At 40.5% G+C, this 25769-nt stretch overlaps 1 protein-coding gene across 6 annotated transcripts in view; it reads left to right on the top strand.

The window, feature by feature from the left end:
- Positions 1–25769, top strand: part of Mast4 (microtubule associated serine/threonine kinase family member 4) — a 594674-nt gene that overhangs the window by 177407 nt on the left and 391498 nt on the right. For all 6 annotated transcript variants that reach the window (XM_035440538.1, XM_035440540.1, XM_035440539.1 and 3 more), the window contains one exon: positions 13346–13499. In XM_035440538.1, the coding sequence (XP_035296429.1) occupies positions 13346–13499 (154 nt within the window). The remainder of the gene's footprint in view (positions 1–13345; positions 13500–25769) is intronic.

Below are 25769 nucleotides of genomic sequence, written 5' to 3'. Positions count from 1 at the left end.
ATTAATTACAAATAAAGTAAATGAACATTAGAAATTATTCCACCCACCAATTGCATCCATTCCCCACCCTCTGTTCATTTCCCCAATATCCCCAACCCCCTCCACCCCAGGGCACAAGATTTGTTGAAGAGCACATTCCTGTGTCTGCAAAGTGGAGTTCTGTGCTCCCAGGCAGATTTGAAGTTCAAACCTGTAACTTTCTCTTAGAGTATCTTTTGATTTCCACCTTCACATACACAGAGTTCAGCACAGAATCCTCTCACCAGTGAGACGTGAGGAGGAAGGAAAAGCATAGACCCAGGGCATGGAAGCTGGAGCTAGGTCAGAGGCTGAGTGTAAAGTGGTTCCGTGCCTCATCTGCCTGAGTCTGTTTGCAGACTTCTGTCAGATGTCAGCATGCTCACACTTTCTGAGGTAGGAACTGGACGACACAGCAGTTTGTCAGTGTTCCTCTTTGAGGTTCTTGTGCCTTGATGCACTTTTGTTTTACTTCTTTGGGAGGGGGAAGGGAAATAAAGACTTCTCACTCTTATTGGCTAAAAATGGCTGTGATTTAAATAATAGTTCCAGACTTATGGTTTGTGTGCATGTGAAGAAGAGAAAGCCCATGATAAAAACAAAAACAAGAGAAAACCCCTCCCAGCTTGCTAGCCCTTCCCCAGCCAACCTGTTGGTCTTACTGGTCCTTAGCCCTTCCCCAGCCACCATGGTCTTACTGATCCTTGGTCCTTTCCCTGCTACACTGTTGGTCTTACTTAAACAGCTCTCCTGGTCCTTAGGGACCACTTGGAGGACTCCGGAGACACTTGGCAGTGAACTGTTTTCTCTTTTTTACCACCCCAGAGCTCTGGTGAATATTTCTTTTTGTGGAGTTGAGAGTTTGTACCAAAGGCAAAAATTTCCTTTTCCTGGATGTTGGCATGTGAATGCCGATGACATTTGAGTCCACCCTGTGCTCTCACAGCCTAGGGCAGAGTTTTCTTCCTGGCAGACAGAGCATTGGTCCTATGCAGAGCTCCACCTTCCACAGAGAAGAAATGTGTGTGAGAGAGTTTGCTTTGTGGTTGATGAACAAAGTGGGATTTCAGGGCACAGTCAAATCTCTCATGTGTTCATAATCCAAATGAAGAGTAGAATATGGATTTGGCTGTGTTCATCTTCTCTAATGTCAGCCAAACTATTTCTTCTTTTTTCCTTCCCATATCCCCTTTTCTTCCTTTTGTGTACCTTTCTGTCATTTGCTTCTCTCTGATTCTCCAGTTGTTGGCCTGATTCTTAGGGATTGGGAGTCCAGTTGGGGGAGGGTGACTTGGGGTTCAGCTTTAAGAAGCTGTGAACTACACCCAGGAAAGCTAGATACCAGAATTACTAAACAGAGTTCTATTGAAATCCCCAAGTCCAGAGCATAGCTTTAGTAGAGGCAGGGCAGATTCTTGGTGCTGTGTAGGCCAGGATGCCAGGATGGCTATTTACAATCATGGTGAGGCAAGTCCCCATCTGTGACTGCATTTCAGAGGCAAGAAAAGCCAGCAAAGGACCCTGTAGCCTACAGACATCGAGTTCTGGGATCGTACAACAGAAAGAGCAGTAATTGAGAAGCAGAGAATGAACTCCAGGAAACAAAGCAGACAGCAGGATGGGGACCAGGGCTGCTAGAAATTAGGCATGGGGGGTACCATGTGCTAAGCCAAAGAGTGCTGATTCAAGGCCTTGGAGTTTTAAAAATTGTTATCTTAAAATTAAAAAATTATTCTAAAATTTATTATGAAATGCATTTGTAATTGTTTCATAATAAACATTTCCTAACTGTCTTAGTTCCTTTTCCTGTTGCTGTGATAAAATACTGTAAGAAAAGCACTTAAGGGATTAAGGACTTACTTTAGTTTGTAGTAAAAGGTTACAGTGGATTTTTTGCAGGAGAACTCACAGTGGCTGACCCTTAAGGGTGCAGGTCACCTTGGACCCGTAGTCAGGATACAGCAGATTAATGCCTGTGCTCAGCTGTCTCTCCTTTTCACTCAGTCCAGGACTCAGCCCATGAAATGGTCCCACCCACAGTGGCTAGGGCCAGGATGGAAGTAGTCCAGAGAATCTACTGTAGACATGCTTAGGAAGCTCACCTTCCAGATAATTGTAGATTGTGTCATGCCGACAAAATTAGCCATCACAACAATACATTTGTTAAATCATATAATAAATGTGTGTTAACATTACTGTTATCTATCAGTTTTGCTACAAGAGGGAAGCTTGGTCTTCTTTGCTTCTATCACAGACAACCAAGAGAGGAAGGGGAGGGACCCTGGGGGACTCGCAGGCTGGGAGCACATGAGATATTTGCTGAGTTTTCTGAATTCCTCTTATTGATCTTTCTCTTTTTCTCTTCTTTATCCCAAGTCCTTTCTTTCTCTTTCTTGTACTCTTCTATCAGATTCTCTCATTACTTTCCTCCCTGTAAGGAGAAAGAAAGCTGATAAAGGCAGCCCTGTCGTCCTGCCCCTCCCTACCCCAGTCCCTGGAGCCATTCCTTCACCATTACCATTTACCACATTTTTAGTCATCATCTCTCTTTGTCTTTCTCAACTATGTCTGTTTTAACCTATAATGCCCCGTGCTCCTGAGAATTTGTGACACATATTTCTTAAGAATATTCATTTTGCCTTTTGTGTCAGAGTTCAGTCTTCAACTCTGTCCACTCCTGACTTACCCAAAAGCCTGTTTCCTGTTAATGTGAAAATAGAAAATGAATATTTATAGGTTTGTTTAAGAAGTGTAGGTGTTATTTTACAAGAATATAAGTATACAAAATATAAGTAAACAAAACTCCTATAGTTTTTACTTTTAGTTTTGGGAATATGATGGAAGAAAAGTCCCAAATCTATCCAAAGAGGATGAGCCTGAGAAGGGGTAGGAAAATGGGAGTCACCATTTCATTGTCTTATATTGTATTACACTCAGGGTTTAATATTGATCCACAAGAATCCCATGAGGAAGATGCAGTTATCTTTATTTTATAGATGAAATTAAAAATGGTTTGCTTTCACACTGGAGAGGTGGTTTGTTGGTTAGGAGCACTTGCCACTCTTCCAGAGGACCTGAGTTCTGTTCTTCTACCCACACTGGGTGACCTGCCACTCCTATTCCAGGGGATCCAGTGACCTATTTTGGCCTCTGTGGGTCCCTGCACATACATACACACAGGGCACACTTACCCACGTAAATGAAAAATAAGCTAGTTCTTTACAAATTGTTTCTTGTGTAGATACTTGCTCAGAGTACTCTTCCTTGCCATGTTCCTGGTTCTTTCACAAAATAAGATGTGGCATATTGGCAGCTCCTGAGGACCTGGCCCTGGTGGACCAATTGATGGCTGAAGAAAGATAGACATTTAGGGGAGACCCCAAAGAAGAATTAAAATGAGCATGTTTTTATATACTCTCTGTCCCCTCCTGGTCTAGCTTCCAAGTTGCTGGCCATAATCTTTTTGAACAATTGTGAGTGAAAGCAATGAGTAATGCCGTGTTACTCTGACAATGCAGTAAGGAAAATTAATTAATTAACGAGTTGCCAGACCACCAGTGTACTTAAAGCTCCACAGTCCTGAATAGCTCCCAGTGTCTACTGTGGTGTTCTGTGGTAGCAGTTTTGTTTGTGGACATTATCCTTTTGTTTTATATCTTTAGTTCTTAGTCATTTGGATCATCTTTTAGGACAACTTTAGATTAATAGAATGTACATAATTAGAAAGTCACCAGGAGTCACTTAAGTGGGTGATAGTAGCAGTAGTTTTCTGGGTATGTTGAGGCTTTGGGAGGCAACTGCCCAAGGATGCACAGCAGGATCTACAGTGGGGCAGGTGTAAACATTGCACTGTCAGGATTTGTGCACCAACTATCTTTGTGTGAGCCTTGGTCCTACCAAGGGGACCACCTGGTAGGCCACCACTCAGGATTTAGTTGGATCATTTGGATTTGACACCAGATTTTCAGCATCAGGTTTTCTCTAGGGAGTGTTCTCACTTAAGTCTGGAGATTCTTCTGCTTTTCTGTGGTAGCCCTGGCAGGGAGATGGATTGGAACAATGGAAGGAATGGGACTTTGGAGTCAGGCATACTGGGCTTGATCCATGAGGTTATCTCCTATGGAGCTGAAGATGTTGAATCCTTGCCTCTCTGTTCCCTCATTTGGTAAATTATGAATATTAATACAACCTAGCACTGAGAAAAGGGGAAGTGGGCATATAATACCAGCCCTGTGGTACCATGTGAGACTTTTCCATTCTGGTTTATACCAAAGGAAAATAACCCAGGGGAAGTTTTTTCTCTTCCTGCTTATTAACCAGGGTCAGACTCTTTAGTTATGTTGCTGGTAGGGACAGGATGGTATCAAGGGAGTTTAATGACTTCAGATAAGTAAACAACTGCAGGCATAGATTAGAGCCCTAAATAAAGGTCAGGGAAACATCCAGACTATAAAAGCGACAGGAAAACAGATGATCCATATATGCAAAGTCAAGTTGTATGGTTCCCTGTGTTTTCCCCAGTGTCATTGTTCCTAAACCAAACATAGAGTACCAGTTAATATTCTGAAAAGTATGTGGGTAAATGCCACGTTGAAGGCTGTCAAATAATGTTAGCTGTTTTTCACATCTTAATGTACGTGTCATACTCAGTTGCCATTAAATGCCTGCTGCATAGCACCCTTTCTCGGGCAGTGACCATATTCTCTTGCTGGGGTTGATGTGTATGCATGTTGAGATGTTCTGAGCAAAGGAATTGACCTTCTTGACATTGAGTTGACAGGCAAGTGAGATAACTTTATCAGGTGCTAATTTACATATTTCACTCAGAAGGGAGGAAAGAAAATCAATGATCTTAAGTAGGGACCCTGGTCTTAGCTCTGTTTGGGTCATTGTAGTTTGATCTAACAATGCATTGTAGGATGCTTCTGAAACTTATTTCATAATGCTAACCGAAGTTTGTGATCCCAGGAATTAATTATGAAATTAAAGATGGAAGCCAGGCATGGGAGTGCATGCCTATAATCCCAGTATTTGGAAGATGAAGCAGGTGAATCTCAAATTTCTGGACTTTGCTCCCCCCATACACCATATATCAATGATAGAAAATGATATTGGTAGCCAGTACACTTTCTAGTTTAAATATATTCTATTGAAGAGTTTTGTGTTTTTTTAAACATAGCCGTTTATTGAGAAAGTGATCACAATAAATAGTTAAATCATTTGAGGGAGTTAGTATTTGGGGAATTGTTGACTTATCAGACCTTCTAAATATGAGGTTTTGCAGACTCTGTTCTTTTCTACCATTCTCATTTTGTTTTCAAAAGTGTTTTTTTTTTTTTTTTTTAAACCAAGTTGTAGCATAGGCTGGCTTCAAACACTATGTCACAGTGACTAGCCTTGTGCTCTAGTTTTCCTGTCTCTACCTACTGAGTGCTGGGATTACAGACTTGCATCATTGCTCTCAGTGTCTTAGGGTTCCATTGCTGTGAAGAGACACCTTGACCATGGCAACTCTTATAAAGGAAAACATTTAATTGAGGATAGCTTACAGTTTCAGAGGTTCAGTCCATTATCATGGCAGGGGGCATGGCAGTGTGCAGGCAGACATGGTGCTGGCTACATCTTGATCAGAAGGCAACAGGAAGTGTCTGAGACACTGGGTGATACCTTGAGCATAGAAACCTCAAAGCCTGCCCCTACAATGACACACTGCATGTTTATGTTTATGTGTTTGTGTGTATGTGAGTATGAGTATGAGAGGAGAGAGAGGGAGAGAGGGAGAGAGAGCGGGGAAACAGAAAAAGGGAAAGAGAGGAAGGGAAGGAGGGAGAGGGAGGGAGAGAGATGAAGGGGGAGAGAGAGAAGAGAGAAGAGAGAAGAGAAGAGAAGAGAAGAGAAGAGAAGAGAAGAGAAGAGAAGAGAAGAGAAGAGAAGAGATCAAAAATCTCCACAAACTGAGAATCCTACTTTAGAGGATAAAGTGAAGTCTGCATAAAATTTTGATTGGAGATGGACACATTCATCCTTCTGGTGACGAACCAGAGACTTTGCCAAAGATGTCTGGAGAAACCTGAAAAAAGCTCACCTGCCACCCAGCAGCAACTTCACTGGTTCTGGTGTTGATACCCAGAAGTATCTTTGCAGTGTCTCTCTCTCTCCCAGTCTTGAATGCAGCTCTTAGTGAGTCTAGTGTTTACTGTTGTTTGCCTGCTCCTGTGCCTAGAACTCAGCCTGGCATAATGCTGCTTGGTAAACTGGGTACAGCTGTGCTCACCTGTATTAATCCTAGTACTCGGGAAGCTGAGGCAGGAGGATCTTGAATTTGAGGCCACCCTGGAATGGAGACTGTTTCAAACAAGGAAACAACAATAACAGCAAAACCGCTTTTAGTGAATACTCATAAACAGAGATGGAGTGTTGACCGGGGCCTAGTGGTGTGCATGCCTTCCTGGTACACTATGGATCTGAGCAGCTAGATCTGTAGGGCTGTTTCGTACAGCATCATTAAGTGGAAGCCAGTGTTCTGGGGGGTGTAATACAGAATGATTGTCAGCAAAATCAATTAACAGACCCAATACAGTATGGTCAGGACTGCTACTCTCCTGGTGGTCTGATAGGTCAATACTTAGACATTACGATGCAGTAAGGGGACATAGCATATTCCTTAGGCAGTGCCAAGAATAAAAATTTTTTATGTACTCTTGAGTAGTGAAAAGAAGATGTAAGGGTAACTGTGAGGTATGATTCTGAAGGGCAGGTGACTAAGGATCCAGCTAGAAGAAGGCACAACTGAACTGAGCCTGGGAAGACAGCCAGTGAAGCACCAATATTCTTGGATATGGATGATTTGGATGCCCCTTTCATGCATCATCCTTGTGGGCTCACCACCTCTGAGATCTATTCTCCAGGTAGAATAGCTTTCCTGTGATGTGGTCTAAGAATTCTGTCTCTGAGCTTCTGGAGGGATTCAAGACTCCTAAATGTGATAACATGGCTGATGACACACACAAGGGCAAGGGAATTTAACTTCTCATGTGTCAGGCATTCTGTGCTCCAGCATGGAGGCATTTGGCCTGGGATACCCATACAGGAATTTAAACCAAATTCTCACTTAAACTATACAAACAAAAAGCAATGTCCTTGGTAATGTTGTAATAGGTTTAATGTCCATGTAGAACCATTCACCTAAGCAATGGAAGAGGTGATTGTAAAACAGAAAGTAACTACAGAAAACACAAATGGTGCACTTTCTATTTCCTGGGTGTTCAGGTGCTTACACATGTGGAATCTGTTAGTCCTCACAGCCAACTCAGAAGATAAGTATGATTGTTAGTAATGTCCTGAGGTGAGGAAACAGTGCATTAAGGGTTAAATACCTTAATGGGGACACTTAAGTGCCAGCTCTGTTCTGATCATCTAGCCACCATGGAATTAGTGTGAATCCTGTAATGACTATCTAAGCTATAGAAGGCTACTCTATCAGGTTTTTAAATATTGATTTGTAGGCTTTGCCTTAACAGTGAAATCTAATTATAAAACACAGTAAAATAATTCCAGGTTGCCTATTTGATTCTTTATTGGGTGGTGAGGAAAAGAAAGAGAATAAGTACTTAATTAGAGTTATAAGCAAGGTCTATGTAGCTTCATAATTTAGGTATTTTTGTATCTTTGGTTTTGATTTCTTAGACTGTTTAATAACAAGAAACAGAATAACTGAGCGATGTTTCATAACATATATTACTAGTCAAGCCTTTTCTCTGTTTCAAGCAAAAAAGGACTTTAGCATCTAGGTTCCATTATGAATGCGGATGACATTGGTGATCCCTTTGAACTCATGAACTTTGGCCGTAGGGCACATGCATTCTGGATGGGTCTTTAAAATGCATGTGTCACATCTTGGGAATGAATGCAGAATTACAGAAAAGAGGAATGAAGCTGGGAGACGTTGGATTGATGGACACAAGTGAAATGCCAGTAGGGATACAGTTAAAAGGTCGAATAATTCATTATTTAGGAATCACCTTCAGAGATAGCCCTGTTCAAAAATTAGCATACTAGTTTAGTATATGTAAAAGACTCTTTTAAAGGGTGCCATTTGATATAACCTAAGGCTCTCCCCATACATGAAGAGCTCAGTTTTGTCAAAGTACTGGAGACCCCATAGCATTGCACTTAATTACGTTTGATGTAATTTCTTTTTTTTTTCAACAATAAAGGCTCTTTATGACATCTGCTCTCTGTTTTTACCGTTATATTTTGACTAAATGTCTCTATATAGCAGACATTAGCAACTCATTCATTCTCTCTCTTCCTTTCTTTTCTTTCATGGACACTATTGTAGAGATTAAGCAGCAGAAGAAACAGGCTTGCAAAAGTTTTGTTTCTCACACTATAGCAGAGGAACCATGACATCAAACAGGCATGGAAGAATCTCATACGTGACATGGCAATTGATGCTGTGGAGAAAGGAGAGGGAAAAGAATCAAGCGGAGGAGTAGGGTATTCTAATTAGCACTAGAGTCTCCCAGAAAGACTGTCATTCAAATGGAGCCCTGGAAAAGTGGGGCGACAAGCTCACTAAGAGTGTCTCCCAGGAAGGAGAAGCACACAGGAATATGTTTGATAGTATTGCAGTTCTGAAAAAGAGCAAGAGATAATGAGAGCAGTGGAGAGTGTTGGCTGGGGTCATGCAGGTGGGAGGAGCTAGCAGGCCGATGTGTCCACACTGAGTTTGTTCTGAGTGAAGGAGAAACTGAGAAAGGACTCCAGCAGACCAGTTGGGTCATCTGACATATTCTTGAGAAGGGTCACTGGTGACTGTCCTGAGATTAGTAAAAAGGCAGAAGGAGCCTCTGGGAGATTGTTAGAAGAGAGGTCACCATGGCAGGGACAAGATGGGTAGGAGAAGAAATGAAAGTGGTTGTGTTTGGAAATGTATTTTGAAGGATGAGTTAGAAGACTTGCTGTTGGACTGTGGGGTGAGAAAGAGAAGTTAAGGCTGTCTGTAAGCTTTGTGTCCCAGTAGCGAGACTAAATGAGTTTTGTTCTTTAATATCTGAGCTGTCTCTCCTTCTTTTCATAAGATCCCTTAGAGGCCATGTGTGGAAGGATTGATGTGCCTGGCAGTGCAGTGTCTGAAGATCAAGTGGGAGAGAGTAGTTAAGCTGGAAGCATGGTGTTTGTGGACAGTTGTAGTGTACATTATAGAGGTACATAGGTGGTGCCATGGTGGGGCTTCAGCAGAGGAAGATGTTCCCATGGTCCAAACCTGCCAATGTTGAGAGTGATGGGAAAGGCAGAGGAACTGAAGATGAGATGCTCTCATAAATGCCTTGACTTTCTTGTATTCATCTCCAATGAAGACAGAGGCCATGTGGAATCATGATGGATTCTGTTTTCCTCAGCTCCTTGTCATACAGTAAACAACAAGGGAGACAATTACAGAAAACATAGATATGAGTCTATTACATGAATTGTGTATGATCAACGGTCATAGGGCCAGTCATTTTGTGCACCTTTCTTCACATCTGGACTAAATTTCTCTTAGTCATGTACCTCTGGTTCCCTGGGATGCATCTGTGGTTCCTGGAACAGGCTTCTAGCAAGAGTAGTTGTCTGTCCTTGACACGTGGCGGCAACACGCTGCACCTCCATCTGAATTCTAAGTTTAGTAATGTGCAAATGGACCTCTTCCCTGGTATGCTGTGGCTCTTCTTTGAAGTAAATGGAGGGAGACCAGTCACCAGAAATCAAGATTCTATTGTTGCATGAAAGAAAGGCATATCTTCAGGTGACCTCTTTCACTACAATGTGTTTATAGCCAGCAGCATGCCAGGTGACAAAGAGTGGGCTTGGGCTCTGTAGCAGCCTGTGGTCTGCTAAAGGAGGGACACTGGAAATGACCTAGTGAGTAGAACAAAGCCATGCTTCCAGTGCCCATGGGCCTCAGTGGTAGTTTCAGGACATCCCCTCCTTAAATTTGTAGAGTGTCGACTTTGGGGTGTGGAAAAGTTGGAAAACATTAAATGGAAATCAGTTAAATGGCAATGTTCAAAGTGCCATGTTTGATATGTACTGGCAGCTCTGGGGTGTGATCAAGTATTTTTTAAGCGATCGAGAGTGTTGGAATCCCAGAAAAAAAAAAAAAAGGAAAATGAAGTGCTAGGCTGCAGAAGGCCATTTTGAGAAGCTTTGATTAATTGTTATAGAAAGACTAAAGCTACTGACAATGCAGAAAATTTGGAAAAATGATATATTTAGAGAGAGCCCTACTGGGAGTGTGAATTGATAGAGGAGGGAAATGGAATCTTGGAGCGTTGTTCTGTTTATAGGTTTTCTCCTGTTTTTGAGACGTTTTCAGCCCTCACCATTCACTGCCTCAATTTTCCTGGGTTTGAAATAGTAGTCTCCTCTTGAGGCTGTGATTCTGATGAAAAACCATGGTCTATGGACTTCTTTTCTATGATTCGAAGAAGCTGGTTTTTTCTCACTCTTGTGCCCACACTTTCTCTTTCATTTCCTTCTCTTTCCTCTACATATGTCCCATGTTATTTGTGACTATTGAATATATGTGTAAAGATACCTATTTTTTCTTCTTCTACTTCTTTTGTGCCCTCTGTTGTTTTCTGATATAGCACTCTTCTCCAGAGTAATTAATTGTAATTCTGCAAGCGAATGAAAAAAACGGGTAGCAGAAGGTGATGGACCTTAAACAATAAATATTTGTGTTTTATGCAGCTGCCACTAGTAATTAAGAGAAAATAACTAAGTAGAGTGGACCTGAACCCGCTCAATAGGATTGCTATTCATTCTTGGTGCATTCACTAGTAGGATCCAGCACGGAACATTTTGCTGAATGTCTATGGTACATTGCCACCTTGTGGCTGCAATTTTCCTAGTCATGGAAAAGAGCAACTAAATAGTATTAAATGTACATGAAAGAGCCCTATTTTGCAGTTTCCCTGGCCTTTCCATTTGACCTTAATTCAAAAGACTGGAGATATTGTATAAAATACATAGATTATAGAATAGATGAGTTTAAGGGATTATCTACGTTCTTAGAAGAGGCATGCTAAAGTATTATTGGGAAAGAACTGTGTCTCCAGCTGATACTGTGAGCAGGAGTAGGGAGTGCACATGTGTGTGTATAGTGGGGAAGGATGACATTTTTTCCCTGGTAGATAGACAGAGGATGTTCATTCACTCACTTAGTTCCATTCCATGCTTACATAGTCACAAGTTTTCTTCTGAAAATTTTGAATGCAAAATAATAATAATAACAATAATAGTAATAATAGTAAATTGGCAGTTTAAGAAAAGACACATGGCTAAGGACATACAGCGGTACCATGAGTAGGGCACCAATAACCTCTGTGTTGTTTGATGGAGTGACTGCAATCAGACTACAATCAGATGGGGTCCTGTATTTTTCTAGTCACTCATGAGTAACTGACCAGGCACTTCATTGTCTATGAGATTTAAGGGCAAAACATCTAAGGCTAGACAGGAATCTTTCCTTGGAGTCCCTGTAAGTAGACACACATCATGGGCAGCAGCCTGGGCTGACACCTTCGGATGACTACAGCTCCTCCTTGGAAGGGCTGTTTCTCTGAGAAGTGCCATCTGGGGTTTGTTCCCCTCCTGATGTGGCTTTGATCCTGGAGTGGATGGACTGCTCATTCTTCAGGGTCCCCTCACGAAAATACCAGTTGTCAGTAAACTACAGTAAGGACCCAAGTGTCTGAAGGTTGGAGATGGGCTCTTACTGAGAAGTGTTTGATATCCATTGTGTGCTGCTAATGAACACAGTCAAGGTTGGGAGAAAGTTCATGTCATATGGCGCTGAACCCACAGACGCTCAGTCTCAACTATCTAGAGAGGGGATACCCACCCGCAGGCACTGTTTTCTTCATGCAGTGATGTTGAATGGGCTGTAGCACACAGACAGACAGACAGATGACTTAGTCTTTGATGTGTTTCCTCCTATAAGAGCATCTATGATAGTCTTAAAAACAAGCTAGATAATTATACCTGAGCGCCCATCTTTTCCCATGAAAACAAAACAGACTTTGGTGAAATCTCCCTTAAAATGGCATTTAGCTGTTCTGTCCAAGTTTATCCGACTTTTAAAATTTTATGAGGTTGGCCTTTTGTGTGACAACTGGAATTTCTGTGAGTCTATAAATTTTGGGGGGGAGGGGCCTTAATAGTGATAAGGACACATGCATATGCACAGGAATATTTTTGTCCTTAGTAACTGTCTCAGAGCACACACGGGTGGGTATTCCACCTTGCAGTGAACATTTAGAAGGCACTGCTCTCTTCAAGTCTGGAAGGTGTGCTCATGAAAGTGGAGCAGAGCTTAACATGAGTGTTTTAACCCAGGGGATCCTTTCATAGAAAGCCATCTCTTGAAGTGGCTTTGGTTTCTCTGTTTCTTGTGACAGACTTTCTTTTAAAGAGCTATAGAGTGATATAAGGATGTATTGATTTCCATTAAGGGCTGTGGTGCTTAGAAATTCCTCTCCTGTGTGTGTATGTGTGTGAGCAATATGTGAAATTTGATCTGTTTTTATATAGTGATTTTTCATATGGGGGGGTCAACAGAAGGACATATTTTTACATAGGGGTCCAGGATACACATACAAACATATAATTCAGTCATGAAATGATACCTTCCTATTTGCAGTGTGTGTGTGTGTGTGTGTGTGTGTGTGTGTGTGTGTGTGTGTGTGTGTGTGTGTGTGTAGGAGGTTGGGTGCACCTGTGTGTGCATGTGCATGCCAGCGTTCAACCACTCAGCTATTATCCTTCAGGTACTGTTCACCTTTATGGAGAAGTCTTATCTCATTGCCTCAGAACTCAGAACTAGCTTGCCAGCAAGCCCAGGGACCAATATCACCAATCCAGGGCTGAGATTACGAGTATGTGCCATCATGCCAGGCTTTTTAAAATATGGATTCTGAGGAACAAACTTGGGTCTTCATGCTTTCATGGTAAATGCTTTGCTGACTGAGCCATCTTCCCAGCCCTTGCTAGAATTTGGTGATAACTATTTGGCTACATTACAAATTGTGGTCATAATCTACTAAACTTAATCTCATGACCTACTCATGTGTTGTGACCTGCCTTCAAAACCTGATACTGTGCTTTCACAATGAGCCTTACTGACTCTCAGAAGGAAGGCACAAGAATGAAATCTAGAACTTTCCAAAGTAGGAAAATTAAAAACAAGGTTGGGCGGACTGTGGCTAGAAAGGGGGTGCAAAGAAGAATCCGTTGTGTTGAGTGTCCCCAAGAAATAATGACACTGTCCTTCTTTCTCCAGCTCGACCACATACTGTCTCCACCACCCATGCCATTTCGGAAATGCAGCAACCCAGATGTAGCTTGTGGCCTTGGAAAGTCGCTAAAGTACAAGAGACAACTGAGTGGGGAAGGAAAGCAGCTGCGGCGAGGGAGCCTGGGAGGAGCCCTCACCGGTGAGTCGGGGTGGCATGGGTCAGAGGAGCAATTGTGCTTTGCTCACAGGATCCTGAATAGCCTTGGTGTTTCGTGTGTGAAAGCCTGCCTGTGGACCCTTTTGTAAAGTCCTACTTAGTCCAGAAAGCAGTTTAAATTAAGAAGTTGAGCAATAAACTTATATGGACTATAGTTTATATACAATGACATGGCCATATTTTGCATATATACAAATGCATTAAGCAAAATTTATATTTTGGTGTAACTACCAGCTTAATCAAAATACAAAATATTTCTATCTCCAGTATAGGTGCAGCCTCTCTCTCTCTCTCTCTCTCTCTCTCTCTCTCTCTCTCTCTCTCTCTCTCACACACACACACACACACACACACACACACACACACACACACACACACACACACACACCTTGTCCCAATATTACTGTAGATCTGCTGCCTGTGAGATTCTTCCTAAATGTTTTATTCTGAATAGGCCACACAATCTGTGTGTTTGTGTCTTCATTCTGTTGCTCGACATACAAGAAACCAACAAAATGTCCAAATCCAACCACTTTATACTACCACCACCAATAGGTGAGCAAAGTAATTGGTATGCCTCCTCATCAACCTGTGGTATGGCCAGTCTTTGTGAGTTTAGTCATTTTTGTGGTCCTGTGATATTGTGGGTTTCTTTTGTATTTTCTGTTAGCTTCCTGTTACTCTAACAGGAGCCTAATACCATTGAATTATTAGAAGAAAAGGTTTCTTTGGATTTCATTGCTTTGGGACTGTGCAAATCAACATGTCGTGACTGGAAGCACACAGTAGAAGACCGATCATCTTAGGATGGGGAACTAAAGAGAGAAATATAGGGGAGCTAGCTCCCACCAGCCACTTTTAAAAGCATAGCCCCAGTGACCTGAAGACCTCCTGCTGGACCCTAACTCTTCAAGCTTCATTATTTCCCAAAAGCACCATATTGGGTCCAGCCTTGGATTCTTCAACACTTTGATCTTTAGAAATCAAATATGACACAAGTTATAGCATGTAGGTAATGCAGATCATGTTCTGTTGGAAGCTTATATGTCATCATTTGTGAGATAGTTATCAGATCTTCCCCCATGTTTAACTACAGAGTTACAGTTAAATGTTTCAGTCAAGCACAGAGGCAAATACTACATGTTGCTTATGAATGAGCTATGAAAGCTGCTGTCTATGAGGAGAGAGTGAGTATAAGAGCCTGGGAAAGGGAGTTTGCAAAGAGAACATTTGGCAAGCTAGACAGAAAAAAATAGCTATTGTTCTGTAACACAGCTGGATAACTGATTGGCAGCAATTCCATTTTTAAAAGTTCCCTTTGTAAACTGCAGGTAGGGAGGGATCTAGAATTTCTCAGCATGAATGCTATGTGCTGGAGGTGAGAAATTTGCTAGTTATTCTGATATAGTCATTCTGCATGCATTAAAAATGTTGCCAGGGCTGGAGTGTGGCTCAGTGATAGACACTAGCCTAAGTATTCATCGGCCTTAGGTTTGAACCCAGTACCACAAAAAGAAACAAGGAGAGAAAGAAAATGAAACAAAGAAAAGAATATTGTATAGTTGTGCATCCATTGAAATCAAATTTGTATAGTTGTGCATCCATTGAAAATAAAAATATATATTAACCAGGCATTGGTGGTGTACACTTTTAATCCCAGCACTTGGGAGGCAGAGGCAGGTGGATTTCTGTGAGTTCGAGGCCAGACTGGTCTACAGAGTGAGTTCCAGGACAGTCTCCAAAACAGAGAAACCCTGTCTTGAAAAAAAAACAAAAAATACTATATATATATATATATATATTATATATATATATATATATATATAAAGACACAAACTAGAGGTGAAAATGTTCATCTAAAAGTGAAGTTTTTTTCAAATCTAAGGAGCCCCCACAAATAACTTCTATGTATATTTCTTATATCAATATATTTACTTATATTTAAATACTTTTATTTATATTTATAACTTTTATTCTAGCTTGAGAAAAAGCCAAATAAGGATACATTAAAGCACAACTTACAAAAGACTCACATTTAATCTTTCATGATGAACTCAACTTTAACACACTAGATTAAATTTTTTTCTGTTTCATCTTAGTGATTTTTCCTCTAAACATAAATATTTTGAAGGAACATCGTTAGTTTTAAGCCCTGAAGGAAGTTTTGACTACATATGACAGTCTTGCCTGCCAATTCATCAATGGGCTGGAAAATACTTTGAATTATGTTTTTTTTCTTTTAGAATTATGGGCTTTGACTTTCTGGAAGTGGAATTGCTGAGGAACAGAAATACTGCTGCCCACATGGTTAGTAGAGTTGGAGCAGTTGGCGCAGAGAGTCACACTGCTGGAATGGAGGGAACATGATCAGGCCCAGGGAAGAACAAGGGGGGAAAGGCTGCAGAGCTGGCTAGATGGCTTAGTCAGTAAAGTGCTGCTATGTGAGCATGAGGCACTAGGCTTGAATTCCACTCGTGTGGAAGCAGAGTGTGGAAGCATTCATCCATATTCCCAGCACCGAGAGAGAAGAGCCAGATCAGTCCCAGGCCTTCTGCCCAACTTGTCTAGCAGAATTGGTGAACTACTTCAGGTTCAGTGAGAATCCTCATCTCAAAATAAGGTGGAGAGCAAGACAGAAGGCACTACTGTCAACTTCTGACCTCTTACATGTACATTGGTAACACACACATACACCACATGTGTACATGTATACACATTCATATGTGACACATGCATATCATACATACACACAAACATACAACTACACTATCTGTCTTTATGGTGGTGCATGAATGTCATAAAAGCTCTGGGAAGCAGAGGCAAGAAGGTTTTGAGTTCGAGGCCAGCCTGGGCTATGTATCAAGACCCTGTCTCAAATATATATATATATATATATATATATATATATATATATATATATGCTCTTCCTTGAGTGAGTGGTGCTATCACTAGAGTTCTACTGATGCTTCCTGCTGCTTGCTAGCACTGTTCTTGCTTTCCACTCATAGATGCAGATTGCCTTTGTAAGTAGTCCAGTCTCAGTCTAACCTCGGTCTAACCCTTCACTGATAGGAAAGGAAAGGAAATCCTGATGGTTATGATCCACCCCGTTTATTCATTTTAATTAGAAAGTTTATTTTAATTGAACTGTTTTTGACAGCTGGGTAGTAATTATTCTCACTCTTTTTTCACAAGTAGTTTATTAAAAGCTTTGAAACGATTCAAAATCTTGCAGCGGTATGACTTAGAGCATGGAGTTTGGCCTTTAGCTTTATGAGAATGAATTCTTGCACCTGCTTCCCGTTTCTTACTCTCGGCAGCTCTATCAAGTCTATTCTCAGAAATTTTGGTTGCTGGACAACTATTGGGTCACTAAATCTTAGGTGAGATGATTTTTTTTAAGTTTAGTCACCCTTAGAAGAGCTTTAAACAACCATTGAACATAAGCCTGTTTTGGAAAATAGGTCCATGAAAGTTGGGATGTGTAGGGTGGGGGAGCATTTGTAAGTGGTTCTCTAGACAGCTTAGCTGAGGGTTTAGTAAAGAAACATGTGAAAAACCCTTGGCCTGGCAGTGGGCAGCTGTTAGCATTACCTTTGTAAGTAACTGAATTAGGGGGCTTTGGAGCTGGTGGAGAAGGTAAACTCAACTAAAGTCAGCTTGATTCAATTTTTGCTTTTTAATATCTGTTTGGTTTTGAGGCAGAGTCTCACAGTGTAGCCTGGGATGGCCTGGGACATACTGTATATCCCAATCTACCCTTGAGTTCAGAGACATTTTCTTGCCCCAACCTCCTGAGAGCTGGAACTATAGGACTTGTTATAGGATTGAGAGATTATAGGATTACATCTGTTTTTGTGTCCTGTCTGCTCAGGTAGAAGGTATCAGGGCTCAGGGAAAAGAGCATCATCTCTGATTCTCAAAAACAAAGTGTCTACTAATTTTAGGCAACAATAATCATGTGGCCCCACCTCGGACCATATCCTGTTGTTCATCATACAATAAGAAAGCTGGTTTTGCCACCAGAGCCCTGTTCCTGCTCTAGTATCTTACTTCAAACACCAACCACTTTCCCATTACTTGACTTTGCTTCAGCTCTAGGATTTTTGGTTTGGTAGTATTGTACTTACAGCAGTGAGTTGACAGGTGTGAGGTGGAGGCAGGATGACCAAGAGTCCAGGGTCCCCTAGGTGCATAGCAAGTTTGAGTCCAGCCTGTACTCTTTTTTGTTTGTTTGTTTGGTTTTTGGTTTTTTGAGACAGGGTTTCTCTGTGGCTTCAAAGGCTGTCCTGTTATAGCTCTTGTAGACCAAGCTGGTCTCAAAATCACAGAGCTCCACCTGCCTCTGCCTCCCAAGTGCTGCCAGCAATGCCCTGCAGCCTAGACTATTTCTATCCAAAAACTAAAGTAAAGTATTTTATAAAGGCTTAGCTTGGGATTTGAAAATGTTACTGCCTAATTACAACTGAATAAAAATTCACCAAGCTTTTAGCTTTTCAAGAGGAAAATTTGTGACCCAGTCACTTATTTCTACATAATGATAGCTAATATTAAAATCTTGTAGGACAGGGCTACTTTCGGTGAATTACATTTATTGACTTACTAAACACATGAGACAGGGATGCATTCAGCCTGTTTTACAGATGGGGACACTGAGGCACAGGCATGTTACTTTTAAACAAGAACCAGGAATTATGTCCAGGCAGGCACACAGCCACTCTGAAGCTCTTTAGCATAGCAGGTACCCAGCAGGTTTTAAATAAACTTTAAATTCCAGCAGGATTAATTAGACTGAATTTTAGATAGGGGAATCTTTGCTTACTTGGAATCTGGGACTGTGACTCAATCTGTAGGGCTCTCAGTCCTTTAATTAAAGTAAATTAAATCTAAGCAATTAATGCATATAAAAAACCTTTAAATTCATACATTTGTTAACCCAGCAATTCTATTTCTGGGAATTCATTACAAGCAAACAGTCATGAATATGTGTAGAAAATTAGCACTGCTGATGTTTGGAGCAGTACTATTTATAATAATTAAAATTACATGTCGTCTAAATATCTGCCAAGAGAATATTGATTAAACATATTATAGAATATATACAGAGTGGAAAACAATTGTAAACATTGAAGAAGATGTAAAAAATAAATTTGAACACTGAAAGAAGTTCGTAATATTTAATGTGAAATCTGTTTCCAAATGTTCTCAAACTATTACATGCTTCGTAAGACTTTCTATAATTAAAATTAAACAATTGAATATTTGATGAGGAGGGAAGAAAACTACTGTGCTAAAGATTTTTGTGTTTTTTTTTTTCCAAACTGTCCTGATGATTACACAGGCTCCCTTCTTACATAGGTGTTTGAAGGGTTTGCTAGTCTTTTTTTATACCCTGCCTTTCAATCCACAGGGAAATTTCTTTCCCTCTAAGGTTTTTGTTATTGTTATTATTGTGCATTTGCATCACTCAGTGATATATGTCAGCGGTATTAATGCCTTATACTCTCAGAATGCTTATTGGCAGACAATTCCAAGTGTCTTGTGACATGGCTGAGGTTCTTCTAGAATGTGGAACCTAGTTTAGCTCTAGTACACTTGGTTACAGGACTTGCTTGGAGTCCAGTCTACTCTTGGTCCACGGTCTCTCAGATCAGCAGCCACACAAAGTGGCAGAGTCAGGAGCATGAGAGGTGGAGACCATCTGTATCAACAGATCTCAAACATTTGTAAGCATTGTGCTGCTAGTTTTCTATTAGTCAGAATGAGTCAAGCTATGGAAGCAGTCTGACATGTTTGTTGGGTAGGGATGCCTAATATAATGCTAAGAATGTAGATAATTAGGATCAGCGATTCAGTCTACCATAATTAGTTCCTGTCTTTTAAAGCAATCCTTCATGATAAAAATATTTTTTCAGAATCATAGAAATATGTGTTCAATGTAGATAATTCAGAAGATATAAAGCCTCACGAAGGATAAATCCGAAGACCTATAACTGTACCATGTTTTGAATTAATGATATCCATGTTTGAAATTGTAAAATTCTATTCCCAAACTAAAGATCTGAGTCACTAAGAGTATTGGGTCACTAAGAGTTAAAAAGAGGGAAACAAACATTGCTTGCTTGCTGATTTTATTTTATTTTTTTTAGGGCTGACATTTAAACAATAGACCCGGAGCTTACGATGCCCATCATGTTCTGATTTTTTTTTTAAAGCTAATGTTTTCTGTCTTCATGGCCCGCTGCTTGCTAAATAGATAGAAGCAGCCTGCAAACAGTGACTGAGCTTTGGAGCCCCCTGATGAGGAAGGGAAGCACTATTCTAATTGTTATACAGACCCTTTAGTCTGGGCAAAGATACACATGATTGTGCCAGACAGTTCACCGCCAGGTAGCTAGCTGCAGACTGGAGCATCTTTGAACCCTGCCTTCTGGATACACAAATGAGTGCCTCTGCCCTACTCTATAGCCTGCATCCCCGTGTTGTCATGTGTTCTGTAGCCCCGACAGTTAGAATGGAAGCTCCTTTACCTAAGGGGTCACTTCTGTTTCCTAAAGAATGTTTGGGTAATTTAGAATATAAAGAAAAGCAGGATCAATATATTCCCAAAGACTGTATAGGAATGCAATGTGTGCATAGCACTAATGGATTAGCTTGTAGACAGTATTGACTGGGGTTTTAAAACTTGTTAGGATGTTCTTTATCACTGGGGAAAATGGAGTTTTGTTTCTCTGGGCTTTGGAAATGAAACCTGTCTGTATTTCTGTCAGTTTGTCTTATTTTTGTAGTACTTCAAGCATGCTAGGCAAGTGCTGTACCCCTGAGTTAAATTCTCAGCCTATCTCTAGAACATTTTAATCATTTTACTTGAAGAGAGAAAAGAGAAAAGGAAAACAGCACAATGCCCAAGAAACATTCTTTCCTTCTAGAGTTAGCTTGGAGACCATTATGTTGGAGTGAGTGAGTCTTTCTTTGGTCACTTAGTGGGTTCCTCAGCTTAGTTGATAAATTTGAAAATACTCAAATTGAAGCTCCCATGGTATTTAGGAACTATTCACTGGGATGCAATGTCTCTGTCCTAGCTAAGGCAGAAGAAACAGTACCTCAACACAGTAGCAGTTGATTTCTTACACATGTAACTGTTCAGGAGAAAAATTCTGGCTAGGTTGCTCTCCTCATTGGTAGTCTACATGCCCACACTCCACCTTCTGGATAGGTTCTTAACTGGCCTTTAGCACCTCTTTTTCCAATTGGTCAAGGTGGAAATCGAGGAGATACCTGGGCTGGCAGAGACATAGTCATTTCTCTCTACAAACTTGTCAGGATCTGTCATATAATCACAGGTCACCCTAAGATGGTGCTGCCATTGTAGCATTCTGGGAAATGAGGTCCCACTGTCCTATAGCTTAGGGTTCAGACACATGTAGGCAAGGGAGGTTGGAACTCACCAAGTTGAAGAGCTTGTAGAGAAGTAGGTTTCAGTAAGGCCATATGACATGAATTTGGTTTAAAGTACCCATGAAACATGTTAAGCTGATAAGCCCGGTAGGATTGTGGAGCCACAGAAATAAGAGAGTCACCATTTTGAGGAATGCAAATCAGACTGTCGTGTAAGCAAATAAAGATGAAGATAAGACGATGCCTCTGGAATTAATAGTGTAGTTGCTGGGCAATCTTGGGGAGAACAATAGAGTACAAGTATACACTAGGGTGGTGTAGGTGAAAAGGAAACAAAGAATTAGAGAAAGAAAATGTTTGGGTAAACAATAATATCCATAGATCTTCTGGAACTTGTGCTGTGAAAGGTGTGAGCTGGGATGGTATGAGGGGGAAAGGTGTGAGCTGGGATGGTATGAGGGGGAAAGGTGTGAGCTGGGATGCTTTGAAGGGGAAAGGTGTGAGCTGAGGTGGTATCAGGGGTAAAGGAGAGGAGCTTGTTGGGAAGTACAGAGGATGACTTTTTTCTTGATTTCTTCTTTGACCCATTCATCATTCAGTGGTGAGTTGTTTATGTACTTGTTAGAGATTAGTTTTCCGACTATTTTAAATTTTATTTCTTCATGGTCAGAGAGGATACATAGTTATTTCTGTCTTTCTGAATTTGTTAAGGTTTGTTTTGTGTCCCAGAATATGAGTCTATTTTAGAGAAGCTTCAATGGGCTTCTGAGTAGAATGTGTATTGTTTGGTGTTTGTGGGAACGAACACATTGTAGATAACTGTTAAGTCCATCTTATGTATTACATGATGTCATTTAGTTCTGATGTTTCTATGCTTATGTCTTGTCCAGATGACCTATTGTTGAAGAAAGTGGTATGGAAATGACCTACTATTGATGGATTGTTGTTAATCTGTGTCTATAATACCAATTGTATACTTTTTTATGAAATTGAGTACATCATGGTTTGGTTGGTACATATATGTCTAACATCATAATTTTTAAATTTTCCTTTCATTAGAATGAAGTGTCCTTTTAAATCTTTTCTGATTAGTGTTAAAGTCTGTTTTGTCAGATATAGGATGCATTGCTACAATCTGATTTTCAAAGTATCTGATGGGTTTTTATATGTGACCTGTGTTGTTTTCTCTATAGTTTTCATAATCTTTATTTGTTATGTGTACTTAGTGTTTTAACTATGTTTTGGGGAGTTTTGTTTTTGTTTTGTTTTGTTTCATTTTTATTTTTATTTTCTCTATTTGGTGTTCTGTGTGCATCTTCTATCTGTATAGGTGTGTCTTTTCTCAGTTTGGGGAAATGTTTTTGTTGGTTTTTTTCTATGATCTTGTTGAAGATTTGGCCTGAGATTCTTCTCCTTCATCTATTCCTATAATTTGAAGGTTTTGATTTTTTTCGTGGTGTCAACATTTCCTGTATATTATTTTCCTATGTTTTTAAATTTTTCATATATTTTGCTTATTTCATTTAGTCTCTCTATCTTTGAATCCTGATATTCTATCTTATGCTTGATTTATTCTAATTGTAAAGCTTTCCATTAAGTTTTTTGGTTGAGTTATTGAGTTTTTCAATTCCATCTAGAGTTCTTTTTAGTGTTTCTATCTCTTTATTCAATTCTGTCTTCAAATCCTGGATTATCTTTTTCATTTTCAGCATTTGATTCCTTGAACATTGCTCAGACCTTTATTCTTTTAAAGTTTATTTTCTTTAAGTTCATTGAACTGGGGTGTGTGTGTGTGTGTGTGTGTGTGTGTGTGTGTGTGTGTGTGTGTGTACTAAACTCCTTGAATTCTTTGAAGTTTATGATTATTCTTTTTAAATTCTGTGTTTTGGGAGTTTATCTAGGTGATGCTCATTGACAAGCATTTCTGTAGAATCCATTGATTTCAAGGGAATGCAGCCTTAATCTTTCATATTTGTGTTTTTATGATATCTGGTTACATGGACTTATTTTGTTAGTTCTGTGTTTGATATGATCACAGCTGGTTATAACAGAGCACCAGTCTTTGGCCATGATCAGCCTGAAGGTTGGATATGGCTTAGGTAGAATGATGTCTGGTAGACTCAGGAGATGGGCTAGCATGCAACATTGTATGTCCTGGTACTAGCCTTGAGTTTGGGCATAGATCTGGAGGTTGGGAAGGGTGCATGGAGGAGAGGATTAGTGGTGTCATACAGCTAGACCCTGGTGCAAGATATGCAATACTTGGGTAGGTAGGAAATGGGGCCTGAGTGGCCTGTAGGTTATTTATGTTTGGGATCATGTAAGCAGGTATAGCTATATTAAGCCAAGGAATGGGTTGTGAGACCCATGTATACCTGGAAATTGAGAAGGGTATATGAATGAGACATGTGATTGTGATTCTCAACCTTCCTAACACTGTTATCTTTTAATACAGTTCCTCATGTTGTGGTGACCCCCAACCATAGAGTTATTTTCATTGCTACTTCATAACTGTAACTATGCTCCTGTTATGAATCGTAACATAAATACCTGATATACAGGATGTCTGATATGAGAGCCTGGTGAAAGGTTTATTTGACCCAATGAGGTCACGACCCTCATGTTGAGGACCACTGAGCTAGAATGGCATAAGATGTGCTGGACCTGGCTGGACAAAGAGGTGGGATGTGGTGCTCAAGGGGCCTGTAGGTTGTCAAGAAGTTTAATTTTAATATCTATTTCCTTATTGCTGGTTTTAATAAGTTTACTATTTTCTTAAAATAATCAAAGCAGTTTAATATGTTTCGAGGTTCATTGTATTGAGACCTGGGAGGATGTTAGGAGGGCTCTCTGGGAGTTGGGAAGAGAAGACTATGAAATGGTTGGTAGGAAATAGGAAGGAATTCTGAATTTAGGATTTCTTGGGAAGTGAATCCTGACTTTGTGTTGGACAAGGTCCAGACTCCAGGGAGCTGGGTCTCTTGGAAACATTAGTCTCACTGAAGACAGTTACAAGCCCTGGGCAAGGGTTATTTCAAGAGCATGCTGGGAAAGGTAGATCTGAGCTACATAGAAATGGGAAGAAGTTTTAGCATCAATGGTGACATTCTGCAGTGGTTGAGCCACAGCTGGTGGAATCTTGGAACATGGAACATGGGCAATGTTGGGCAATAGGTAGTAGATGGGCTGAGTTGCACATAAACAGTCTTTATAATGTGATTATTTTGAAGTTGGTATATTTTGAAACTTTTAAGGAGCAAAAACAAATCTTTGTGGTGCTCTTTGAATAGTTTCAGTTTGGGTTCTTTCCCTTTTGGCCAGTGGTGACTGTGGGAGAGACAGGCAAAGCCAGATCTCCACATGATTCACATTCACAATTTTGCTGACTTAATGCCTTGGCTTCTATTTGCTTTTCTCTTTCTCAGTATTTAGAGTTTCCCTGATGAAGGCACATGACCAAGGGCAGGAATTCTTCTATGTTTATCTGCTGCTCCTTTGTACAGCTTACAAAGTTGTGTAGTCCATCAGCAAGAGATTAGGTAGCTGTAGGGTGTCTGTGCTTAGTTTGGGAAATCATCGGGTAACCTAGAGATGACTGTATTGGCATCTTCATCTTGGCAAGAGCACAGTTTTAAGAAGCCTTTGGAACCTTCATTCACAGTCTTCACAGAGTGGGTGTCACTTTCTGTCCTGGGTGTTTTCTATGCTATCCAGGCATTTACCATTGAGGGCAAATATTTTGATGCATTTGTGGAAGTATCTGCAGTTTTTCCTTGTCAGAGTGAAGATCTCCTGAGACCTAGATTTAATGGGACACACAGCTGTCAGCTGGCTCTTCTGGCAGATGCTGCCTCCCAGCGACACTGTCAGAGTGCCTTCTGCTACTGTTCATCGCCTTTGCAGATGGCCTATTGAGGAGTCATTGCCTCTCTAACTTGCATGCCCACACCCCAGTTCCCAGCCCTGAGCTGCCAAGTGGCTGCACCATGTTCTCAAAGATGTGACATAGTTCTCATGGAAACTCATCCTCTCCTTCAGACATGTTGCACCAATGATGCAAGAGGTGAGAAGTTGGGCATGATGGGTTGGGAGGATTAATTTAGAGAAGAAACTGATGAGGACTTGAAGAACCACATGCATTTCCCTTTATACCAAGGATAGATGAAAGCCAGAGCTAGTTTCTTTGATTTGTGAAGGAGCTCCAAAGGCCAGTTCAGCCCCCCTCAGAAATCAGTTTTATAATTCTGTGCCTGATAAAACTTGAAAGACTTAAAACTTATGACGTAGTCTTGAGCACTGCTTCAGATGATGTTTTACACAGAAAGCCTGATTTCTCAGAAGGCCTTTGAAGTATTCTTTGTAGAGGAAACAGTTAATTGGACCCCAGGTCATGGTTAGTGTGGCATTTATATATCGCTGGGGCAGGAACATTGTCTGCACAGGTAAAACATGTTCATATACATGTTTGCTTTCTTGGCTTTCAACTTGATATATTGGATATAGCAAACTCAGTCTAGTAGCTGAGAGTCTTCAAAGGCTGCCAAACAAGAAAATGACTACTGCCTGTTTGAAGTTTGTTCTTGTGTGATTTTTCGAGATGTGTGCCACTAAATATTGCCATAAGGGTATATCTAAGTTAGGCCAATAAATCTAACAGAAAGAAGCTAAAAATCTATGGAGTGCTAAACCAAGAGCACTCAAAGTTCTCACACTCCAACACCCTTTTGCTAATTTCATGTTTTCTAGGTGTTTCTTGTGTTCTAGGTAATTCTGCACATGATAGACTTTGATTCTTCCCAACGAGAGAAAACAATCTGCTAAATCCATTCATCAAAAATTCAAGTTATTTGTTCT

Source organism: Cricetulus griseus, chromosome 2 (assembly GCF_003668045.3).
Source record: "Cricetulus griseus strain 17A/GY chromosome 2, alternate assembly CriGri-PICRH-1.0, whole genome shotgun sequence".
In the NCBI taxonomy this organism is placed as follows: Eukaryota; Metazoa; Chordata; class Mammalia; order Rodentia; family Cricetidae; genus Cricetulus; species Cricetulus griseus.
The sequence above is the reverse complement of the archived record's forward strand: the minus strand, read 5'-3'. Positions and strand labels throughout refer to the sequence as shown.